Here is an 11,568-nt window from a genome sequence, read left to right on the forward strand (position 1 = left end):
TCCTTATAATTTCTTACTTCTAGGGGCCTCCAAACTGTTCCCCAACCAATGAGTGGGTAATTCACACAATCCTGCAACCAGCGTTTACCACAGCTCTCCACGGACAGGACCCAGGTATAATGGAGGACACAGCAATGAGTGAAGCCTAGTTCCTACTCCAGAGGAGCTGACAGCCTAGCAGATGTGAGACATGTGATGTACTATCAGACTAATATTCCTCAGTTTGGCCCCAAATCTCACATCCCATATGACAAGCATCCTCTTTCTAGGTGACCTCTCTGGCAGTACAGGCAACCTCAGCTAATCCCAAGAAGAGGTACCCTAAGGTAAAAGACAGAGGGTGCCTTCAGGGTAATCAACTTGTTACTTCATTACTAAGACCTGAGCCTGAATATGCCCAGTCCAGGGCCACACTGGACTGGGAAACCTGAGAGTTTGACACTGTGGGGCTTACAGCACATCTTAGACATGAACAGTGATGTGTGACCACACAGACCCCACTGGACAGCTCTTCTTCCTGGGGCTTCCTTCTTGCCTGCTCTACATCCCGACTGAACCTCTAATCATCAGCAGCGCTCAGCAAAACACACTTCACAACACACAGACGAGGATCAGAACACGGAATACAGGTCAAATTTGTTTTAAATTCAGGATCTGAGGCAAATGATCCCTGGGAGCTGCTTGTGTCGAGATTTCAGATCAATAATGAGCTGCTGGAAGTTAATACTCCAACATCATGCATTGTCACTTCTCACTGAACCCACACGGTGGGGCCCACACAGCACTCTCATGTGTATTTTTCATCCGCTCATCAAAACCACCCTCTAAGGTAGGGTTGGCATAATCGGCACTTTGCCCTCAGGGATGAAATAGCTTCCCAGTGAGTGAGATGGAACCCTAGCCAGTTTTCTCTAACTCAGCACGCTTGCCATGTAAGGGTAACTGTTTGTAACTGGTCTAAAATTACAGGTCTTACCTTTCCCTTGTAAACACATCCTTGTGTAATCACTCGCTTCTCGGAGTTTTAATCAGTTAATGTCTGGTGGTCTAATACTCTTGCCAAGTTAAATTCCTTCCATGGACCCATACAATCCTTTTCTCTTCTGGTAGGTCCTGGATTAATTTCACAATACCTTAATGGGTCCACTACATCCTCATTTACATAGAATTAATCATTCAAAGGTGAAAACGGACATGTGTGAGATAAACTGCAGAGCTTACACTACATCTAGAACAATTTTTGAGGAGTGAATCAAAACATTCACATTTAAATATTTTAGGGGAAAAAATGTATGCTTTTTATTGAAAGTGTACAGGGAGATGAGACAATAAAATATCATCTTTAATAAAATATTTACTTACTGAGTAGTGTATATTCTTGCCTTGGGACTATATTCTGTAAATGAAAATACTTCAGATTATATTTTTGATCTATAGGTTTCCTTTAGGCACCCTTAATGAAACTGATTCTCTTCGCTTGAGGACACTGAAGCCATCAACACACTTCTTATAAAACCCACCTTTCCAGCCTGGCGTCCTGTGTGGGTGAAAGAGATGATGTGGAAGTGGTAGGCCCAGTGGGCCCAGGCGAAGGTCTTGAGGAGTGATAAGAGTTGCTTCCAAAGTTGCTGTACCTAAAGAGTGCAGAGATTTAAGTTGGGGGTGGGGGTGGGGGGAGACAGAGAAATTAGTACAAGTCAGTAAATGAGTAACATTTAGCAAACTCTCTTAATTTTTGCAAGAAAAATAGTCTGGAGATGCTAACATTGTTTCTGATTGCTCTAACTGCTTTGTTTTGATTATTGCTCATTAGAGAAGTTCCCCAAAGTCCAAAATCATTAGGCAGCAGGATTTATGACAGAGTTGAAATAGAACCCTCTTATTTCCTGTCTTATAAAATGTACAGCAAAACTATTTGCTAACAGAGATTAAGAATCCAAATTATTTTCATTTGAATCATGAAGATTTTTCTTGCCTCTCCTAGTGGTGCAATTAGCATCAAATCCATCAAAGATCTCCAGCCAATCCCAGATGATTGACTAAAGAAACATCTTATTAAAAATTCTGCCTTAGGCATTTCTGAATCGATTTCATTCATTAAACATAATCTCATCATGTAGCTAGTGATCAAGAAGAAAATACCCCCAGGCTTTCTGGACTGGCCTGCTGCTTGGAGACATGTATATCAATGTTTTCATCCAATATTTCCCCAGAACCAAAATTACAGCCACTAGGTTTAAAAGAGCGTGTGTTGTTTCCCAGTCATCTCTGAAAGTTTCAGGATTCGTAAAATTTGAGTTTTCTTTCTGTTTTTCAGAATAAATGTTCTTTAGCAATTATATTTAGCTATCATCACTCAGTGCATTTCCAGAAAAGAAATCATCACCTGAAGCCCTTGCATGGGGGTGGACACTCATGATTAGTTGAAAAATAATAAGCTTCAGAGAGAGAGCTTTACTTCTCAGTCTACTCAGCCACAGAGCAGGACCAACTCCTTCCCCTAAACTAGTTAGGGACATTGTATTTTGGTACATGGGATCTCAAGGGTCACTATCATAAAATGCCCAGACCTTCCTGCGTATGGTGAATCCAGTCCAAACTCCCATCAACAGAAATCCGCACTAAGCATTCTGGGAAGCAATTAGACCTCAAAATGTAGATAGATATCCTTTGACAAAGTAAGTCTACTTTGGGGAATTTATCATGACCTTATGGTTATTTATATACTGAAAATGTCATGCAGGAAGATACTCACTGGAACATTATTGAGATCACAGTGAAAAACTGGAAACTACCCTACTAGGTAGGTAACAATGTAAGAATGGCTAAGAGAGTGTGATATATGAATCAATGGGATATTAGCCAACCATTAGAAATGATTGCCAGTTTTATAAGTGATAACATAAAAAATATTTATATAGAGAGAGGGTGCCAAAAATATGTATACACATTTTAAGAAAGGAAAATACTATTCTAAAATTGTAATATTCAATATATACCGATAACAAAAGATGAATACACGTCACGTTTGACTTCCGCAATTACAAGAGGTGCTCAAAGAGGTTACCCATCAGCATAATTTTAATATAGTTTTCTCCTTTCTTAAAATGTGTATACATTTTTTTTGGCAACCTTGGTATATTGAAATTAATATATCAGGATATAATGAATTAAAATATCAGGATATAATACACTAAGTTTCATCACAACTGTATAAAAATATTCTTAAAGGTAAAAAATTATGTGTAAAAAAACAGACCATCTTATTTATTTATTTATTTATTTGATATATATATACATATATACATATATATATATATTTTTTTATTATTATTATTATTTTTTTTAGCTGAGCCATCCTGCTACCTATTGGCAGCTTAGCGGCTGCTCAGCTCGGGCCAGGACTCGAACCACTGTTGCTCAGAGCTCAAACTCTTGAGCGAGCTCTTAACCAACTGAGCCACTCAGCCGGCCCCAGACCATCTTTTTTAAAAAGTGAAATACAGAGATGAAATGTCAGACTTCCTTAATAGGTTAATTATAACAAGAAATGAAATATTTAGGGCTGGCCAAGTGGCACATTGGTTAAGAGCTGGCTTGGGATGCCAGAGGGCCCCGGTTCGGATCCCACATATGAGGATCAGTGACACTGCCAGAAGCTGGTGACTGATCTGCCTCACCCAGGAAGAGCGCAATGATGGTGCCAACTTGGGCCAGTGAAACAATGTCCTCCACAACTAAACTGAAGAACAAAAAAGGATAGCAACTTGTCTGTTCCCCTTCCCCCAATTCCCCAATAAAAATCTTTAAAAAAAAAGAAAGAAAGAAATGAAATATTTATATTTCCCCCAACCTATCCTATGCTGCTAAGTCTTGTATGCTGGACTGTGGCTCCTATCTGTTTATTTGGGACCACATGTCAAGCCTGTGCTCATGACCAGGCCCTCTGCCAGGCAGATGGGGTCTTAGATCACACAATGTTACTCCATCATCCTCCTCTGTGAACACACCACTTTTGTGGGACTTGGTTTCTGGCATTTATTTTCTCTTCTCTTAAAGAAACCCAACACTCTACATGTCCAACCAGTTAACTGCTTCTCTGAGTGTTGCTGTGATGCTTCAAGAGGGTACCCAAACCACAGGTCATGGAGAAAGCAGAAAAGCAAATGATGAGAAGAACATATATACAAAGGAAAGAAGAAGGAGAGAAGGAATAAAAAAGCTCAGGGACAAAGAAGAAGGAGAGAAGCAAGTCATCGAGCTCTGTGACACAGGCGGGGAAGGGGGCTGCCACCAGGAGCTGAGCGCTCAGGGAGACCAGGCCCCTGTGCTCAGATGCAGCCTTGGGTCACCCGGCTAGCTGCCTGGACTCTCAGCTGACTATTGGATGCAACTTACGACCAAAAGTGGGCATCCTTTTGTAGACTGTTTTAACAGGTTTACTTTATTAAAATTATGTTTCAATGACATGAAAGTAAAACAAACATAATGTGTTTATTCCTCCTTTGGTTTTTCTAAGCTGAGCAATTAATTCAAATACCTCACAGTCTGTCCAATTTTGCTTCTCAATTTCAGTCAAGCTAATTAGATCATACAATTCACTCACTTAACTCGTTAGTTTTTATTATTATTATTATCCTTTTTAATGACTAACTGGTTGGTCTCTATTATACCCTATTCAGTCACCCACTGATCAGTCAAATCTGTGGCTGGACAGACTGAAGAAAACCATACGAACGACCATCAGAAAACTAATAGGAGCAAACAATGTTTATATTGTATACAAATTCCTATCAAATCGCTTAAAAAAGGTAAACTTTTCTCAGTTAAATCTAATGAAATCCTCATTCACAAACATGCGGCTGCTTTCCTCAGTTTACATGTGTATTCACTTCAGCAATTTATATGTTTCTACCTACCGCTCCCATCCCCCAGGGCTATAAGTAGTAGTGAAGCTTGGGGACCAAGTGGGAGGGACCTGGGTCCCAGGAGAGGCCCATCCAGAGGCTGTGAGACTATCACCAGAAAGTCCTGGCTCACCATCATGGGCTAACACCACTGGGGAAGATGAGGTTGCCAAGATATTTTTATTCCAGTCAAATGTACAGCTCTTAACATGCACATAGAGACTGTCCTTGGAGGGCCTAAGGGCCGTGTTGGAGACAGTCCATGAGGACTGTGGGAAAGATCACAGCAATCCCAGAATCTTAAACCTGGAAGAGACTGGTAGAGAACTTGTAGTCTGGAGATGTTCAAGCTGGAGTTCACATCGTCCTGGAGGTACACAAAGCCAGGAAACAGGAGGACGTGAAATTTCAGATCCTTGAGTTCCCCATCTGCTCTTTCTTAAAATGGATTTTCCCATGGCCATCCTAGGGTCTCCCAGTTCTCCTGTCCTGTCTCCCCTTCCACAACTGCCTTCCACTTTTAGAAAAAAAAAAAAAAAGCAACCTTCTCATCCAGGCTGAACCAGTGAGGGGCACTACTTTGAGCTGTAAAGTCTCCAGAGTGCTAGGCAAAGGAATAATACGAGACAGTATCCCTCCTGAGGAAAGTCCTTAAGAAATACAGTAATGCCTTGGTTTGCAAGCCTAATCGTTCCAGAAACAAACTACTCGTATTGCAAGACATCGCTCATTTACCACGTTAAAATGTATTAGAAATGTTTGCGCATCTTGCGGAACACTCGCAAACCACGTTACTCAGCAATCCAAGGTTTTACTGTACTAAGAAAGGAGAAAGCAGTGATTTATTTATCCAGGGACAAACTCAGAGCCAGACCTCATGCATTGTTTCTATCTATTCATCCACCTACCTGTCAGACCCCAGAAGTGAGATGGTTGTCACAGAGACGCATATTAGCTTATTGGAATTGAAACATGAGGTCAGACTTTTTCTGAAAGACATTAGGTCTCATTTGAGACTGGCTTGGCCAATTAGGCATATGTAAGCGTTTTCCATAATTTAATCAGTTCAATCCAAAGCCCCAAGGTTCTGACAAAAATAAATTAAATTTAAAGCATATATGTATATATATATATACATATATATATATAATAGACAAATTACATCCTTTATAAACTATTTAAGCTTACGATAAAAAACTGGACAGGCTACTTAAAACTTTGAGGGAGGTTTCAAAATTCTTTTAGGTTTTATGTAAGCAAAAATGGTTAATGACCACAGTTCTAGATTAATTCTTGTATTTATCAGATGGAATGCCTGACACCCATAGCAACTGGCCATTTTTTTGTGGTGTGAAAGAGCTGCCTGCCAGGCCCAGGTCCTGTAACGCTTCATTCAAAATGAAGGTGTACTTTCTTGCTGGGCACCCAGGCTGAGGGTCCCCCAAGAAGACTCTGACAAAAGCGTCTTACTGGAAGGACTTGCCTGAAGAACCTCTGGCAGACAGCAGCCAGGGTTAGGCCAGGTATTAGGAGTTGTTGCATACACAAGCCCATAAAGGAGAGAGAGTGACAGAATGCCTAAAAGAGAGGCCTACACAATGTACAGGTTAGGGCCAGAATCTAGAGCAGGCTGCCTAGGATGGAAACCACTCCCCACTTACCTAGCCTCTCTGTGCCTCAGTTTCCTCATTGCAAACAAGGGCAAGGAATAGAACCTACCTCTTAAGGGTTAAGTGATATATTAAAGTGCTAATTTCATGGAAAGCACAGAGCCTAGCTCTTAAATGCTCAATCAATGTCAGCGATGATTATGATTACTCTAAGATGGGAGTGGCTATCGGTATTATTCATTTTGGACAATTCATTGTTCAAAGTATCCAACCCTCCGTTCCCCATTCCCTGCTCTGCAAAAGTTTCTAATCCAGGCATCAGAGAAGGGCAGGCACACAGGTAAGCTACACGGGTAAACTGCTGAAAATTCCCTGGGCTGTCTTGATTTACACACCTCCCACCCCCTGTCCTCCCCTCTAATTTTTATAAGAATTATTGAAGTGTTCACACTTTAAATAATGTAATTGTATGAATGCACAGGAAGGGACTCAAACTGCAATTGTTTGCCATCTCACGGGAAGCTATAAGTAACCTTAAAAAAAGAAAATGTATATATTAGAATAAAAACCGAAAGCTATACAAAAGGGAAAGAAAATAAAGACACCCACCTATTAGAAGAGAAAGACCGAAAGTTGTAAGGCTCAGAGGCAGAATATGTGCTCAAATGGAGAGAATCAGAGCAACTGTTAAAAGGAAGGAAAGCCCCACTCAAAACGGTTCATGGAAAGATGACTTAGCACGTCATGGAATTCTGCAGGTCAAACAAGACCCTGTGCCAGACAGATGAGTGTGAAATGTACCGATTATGTCACACCATGCATATTTTTAAAATCTTCCACTTAAAACCCATTCTTAATCATTGTATTATAATGAAAAAGCTCCTTACTTCAAGCAGATGACAATTTTCTTTTGTACCTTGCCTAAATACTGGTAAGTATTTAGTCAGTGGTCAGGGAGTTAGTTTACACCACAACTGCTCTCTGCTCTGACTGGAATCCACACAAACACAGCATACGATGAGCCAAGCAGTGCAGTTAACATGCTGTGTTGCTTTCCCCAGGGTTAACCTCACACAGGCCTCCATGCAGACCGCATCTACCTGCTTTCCTTCTGGGCCTCGGCTTCCTTTTCCTTGGTGGATAAGGGCGAATCCTCAAAGTCATAGGAGAAGAGGTGGAAGGGGCTGTGAGGCACATAGGGCAGTTTTTCTATGGTGGGTGATGCTTTTGGGAGGCCAGGTGCAGCAGAGGAGGACCGAGAGGCTGAGGCAGGGGTGGGAGGTGGCAGCAGGGCAGGCCCAGAGGACCCGCTGCCCGAGAGGCCCCCCACTGCTGTGCTGGCCGGAAGCTGTTTTCCCTGCGAAGTGGCGCTGGATGCAGTGGGGAGGGCTGGACTTTCGGAAGCAGCATCCTGTCCAGTGGGGTTCTGCTCTGAGGCAGGGCTGGCCTCGCTGCTTTCCCAGCGGGGAGAAGGGTTGAGGAAAAGGGAAAGAGGGGAAGGAAAGAGATGCAGGAGAGAAGGAGCAAAAGTTAGGCAAAAGGAAAAGACATGTAAAAACCCATGCCTGTTATGGCCACTTACTTCAGAACCCAGCTGTGCTTCTTGAACTGCAGTCTAAAAGCCCATCGCCAGAAGCTTCGGTATGCCCAATTATGCTGGCACCCTAAGTTTGCCAATCTGGGAGGTGAGACCCACCTGGCCTCTGGGCATGGAGGTCTTTGTGAGGGGATTTAATGGAGCCCCAAAAGCTCTTCTGCACTCTCACTCAGCCCCCCAAGTTTCTCCTCACTGGTTATGTTGGCACCAGAATCTCCACAATTTGAACTTCATTTCTTTATCTTGGTCAAACAGAGCATCTGTCCTGTACCTAAAAAGCCCAGCCTTAAGGAAGTGGTATTCCACAGCCCTATGCTGTAGTCACTGCTTTCTGTCCCTTCTAAGCAGGTATGGATCAAAGAGAAGAAATGCCAGCAAGGAATGGAAAGAGGCAGGAAGGAGGGGCGCATAATGAAGACACATTTTGCACATGTCACCCTTTCCCTGGGGCCTCCTCTACCTCTAGGCTCTAGACATGGAGATTCCTACAGGCAGGGCTCATTCTGCCACAGCTACAGTCGTAAAAACGTTCCACCTTCAGAGGACTGGGCTCAGCTTACTTAGATATTTTGATGCATGCCTTTATAACCTGAGGATTTATGTTAAACTCTGCATTTTCCAGAGAACTTGACTCCCAGCCATGCTCATTTGGGAATAGGATGTGAACAGTTTTCTTTTCTACCTCAAATTTAGAACTCCACCTGCATATAAAGGCAGGGACATAGAGGTTTCCCTGGCCCAATAGGAGGATGATATGGGACCACAATGAAGTGCTTCCAGCAGGCTTGCCACATGTGAAGCTGGCACACACAGCAGGCACACATGGTAGGTATGTGTGGTGGGCACACACCAAAGAAGCAGCCAAAAGCAAGGGGGAACAGTGGAAGACATCAAACCCACAGAAGTAAGTGGAATTTCTCCTACCACATTCATAGGTTTATACCAGGGAACATAAAACTTCCAGGTCAATGTTAATGAATGTTTTAGGTACTGTCAAGGTCAAGCCCTGGTGTTGCACATACACACTTTTACTGCCTAAAACTGAAAAGCCTGACTATAGTTTATGATCAAGGGTGCCCTCCAGCATCAGTCTTGTAGTCAGACACTTCACAGGATAGGATAACAACCATCTGCCTGTGCAAACAACAATCCTACGTGAAGACAGCACAGTGTCAGTAGGGATGCCTCTGAAAGTTGCCCTTTCTGGCCCAATTCTTTCATCTGTTCTATACGTGCTGTACTGTGTGAGTCACTGAAGGTTGAAGGGTTTGTGCGTAGGAGAGAGAACATGCACATGTAAGCACCTATGGAGCCATACCAATGTGTTTATTGAAGGTCTGCCTAATTTCCTGTGGCTAATTTTCAGCCTAAGGTGAAATGTCAACTAAACCTCCTCCTTTCCCAGAGCTTCCCTAACTAAAAAGTCACTATCCCCAAGCTGGGCTCTCAGCATGGGCAAGGGGCTCTGGTGAATGCTGACCTTTCTCGCCCTCTCATTCTGAAATCTGTGGCTCACTCTCTGTCACCAGGCCATTTCTTTTCTCTCTCCATACCCCGCTGGCTTCTTCTCAGACATTTCCAAAGAGGAGAAGCCATTAGGTTGTCAGTTCTGAGAGGATTCTATTACCCTAAGAATGGAGGCTGTCTCAGAATGTCAAATGAGCCTATTTGAGAACTTTTAGGTGCACTGGTGGCCTGGAGAATGAAACTGCAGCAACAAAGAATAATATTGACTTTGAAGTTGGTAAGAGAAAGATTTTACCCTAATTTATCCAAGATTTTGATTTTTGCTAATCTGTAGAAAGACTAACAGTAAAAAAAATGTCAATTTGAAGTGTAATTAATAAAGTGAAGGAAACCAACTTAGAATTATTTTTGGATATCAGGAAATGACATTAAAAAATATCAGAAATTACCCGTGATCAACTTTTATTTTTCATACAGACATCATTGTGGGGAAATAGCTACAAAATTAAAAAACATCTCCAAGGTTCCCGTGTCTGTTAACATTGCCTGAAGACAGAAAGAATGCACCTTGGAGAGGTGACTAGAGGACAGTCAAGTTCCCCAAAGGTCCCTAGAGCTATGTTAGTTGTTCTGGGCATCAGAATAAATACTTGGAAATTTTTCTATGCTGTATGGGGTGAAAAGTGTTCCTGTCCATTTGGAAAAAAAACAAACTTGCATCATTTACACAGCAGTTACCCACACATATTTTTTAGCTAATATTGTATTGGTAAAATTAGTAGGAAGAAGGAAACACACCTAATTATTCTTACTACAGTGCTGAAAGGGTTAAAATTTTCTGAGCAGAGATGAACATCTTTTTAGTCACTGTCAATATGACTGAGCTGAAGCACTTAATGAGGAAGGGAATTGTGGGAAGAAAACCACTTGGGTGAGTCTTCCCTAAAGCATGGTTAGGAAGGCAGCATTTGAGTAAAAGATACAGTTCTCTAATGAAAACGTGCCTAGTGATTTCTACAGAACTAGTCACTCTGTGCGCAGGGTCAGTAAAGGTTTGCCAGTGGGAGCTAGTGAGGAAGGAAGGAGAATGACATGTGGCTGCAAACTATGCATTAGGAGGAGGCTTTGTCTTTCAGCGGGGGCCTGGGAGGGTCCAGCCCTTGGTACCTGTCCTTGCCCTGAGAGAGGGCATCGTCCTCTCTCTCTTCCTCTGAATTGGGCTCTGTGACTGGCTGCTCCTCTTCCTCCTCCTCCTCTTCCTCCTCCTCATCCCTGAGACGAGGCCAGGAAAAGAGAAATGCACACAGAGACAAGATGGAGAAGCGAGATAAGCATTACAGACAAACAGGAAGATGGAGCAAAAATACTCCAGCTGGTTGAAATGAAAAAAGCACATTCAATCTGTTGGGAGAAAGGAAGACAGTTCTGAGATGGGGAAATTTCAATGTGGGGTGGAGATGCAATAAACCAGCACAGGCCAAATTTCTTTGTCAGGTTGGCTGGCTGCTGCTGCCCCGCACCCCCACAGGCGGCTCAGGGAGCTTCTGGCCTTGGGCAGGCCTCCTATGTGGTTTTCCTCCTCCACACGGAATCATGCAGTAAGTATTCTTAGTAACGCCCAGCTCCCGCAGCAAACAGAGTCCTCACCTTTTCACTGCACACCTCTCGGTCAGAAACCACTGACGGTCAGGCCCATCCAGCACTAACCTCTATGATGGGCATCTGGTTTTCACAAACCACTCCTTCATTCTCAGTGAATGGAATCCAGGGGTTGATCCACCCCCACTTTAAGGCTGCCTGCACGGTCTTAAGTGGAGTCAATCCACGTCACCCCTGGGATTTCTCCCAGCGCCTTTAGGGATGAGCAGCTATAAGGACACCCTAAATCTGCAGCTGCCTATAACTTCTAGTGGAGGAAGGTTGCCTGTGAGTAAGACCAACCCAAGAAAAGCAGAGTTGGGTGAAGGGGTGGGAGTTCACACACACA

At 42.9% G+C, this 11,568-nt stretch overlaps 1 protein-coding gene across 14 annotated transcripts in view; it reads right to left on the minus strand.

The window, feature by feature from the left end:
- FHOD3 (formin homology 2 domain containing 3) overlaps positions 1-11,568 on the minus strand; it is a 456,454-nt gene that overhangs the window by 116,688 nt on the left and 328,198 nt on the right. For 5 of the 14 annotated variants that reach the window (XM_019637921.1, XM_019637916.1, XM_019637917.1 and 2 more), the window contains exons 11-14: positions 10,749-10,853; positions 7,618-7,968; positions 7,127-7,201; positions 1,521-1,634 (exon numbers count right to left, since the gene is read on the minus strand). In XM_019637921.1, the coding sequence (XP_019493466.1) occupies positions 1,521-1,634; positions 7,127-7,201; positions 7,618-7,968; positions 10,749-10,853 (645 nt within the window). The remainder of the gene's footprint in view (positions 1-1,520; positions 1,635-7,126; positions 7,202-7,617; positions 7,969-10,748; positions 10,854-11,568) is intronic. The other 9 variants (XM_019637923.1, XM_019637926.1, XM_019637925.1 and 6 more) reach the window with 5 other exon arrangements.

This window comes from Hipposideros armiger, unplaced genomic scaffold (assembly GCF_001890085.2).
Source record: "Hipposideros armiger isolate ML-2016 unplaced genomic scaffold, ASM189008v1 scaffold_36, whole genome shotgun sequence".
Lineage (NCBI taxonomy): Eukaryota > Metazoa > Chordata > Mammalia > Chiroptera > Hipposideridae > Hipposideros > Hipposideros armiger.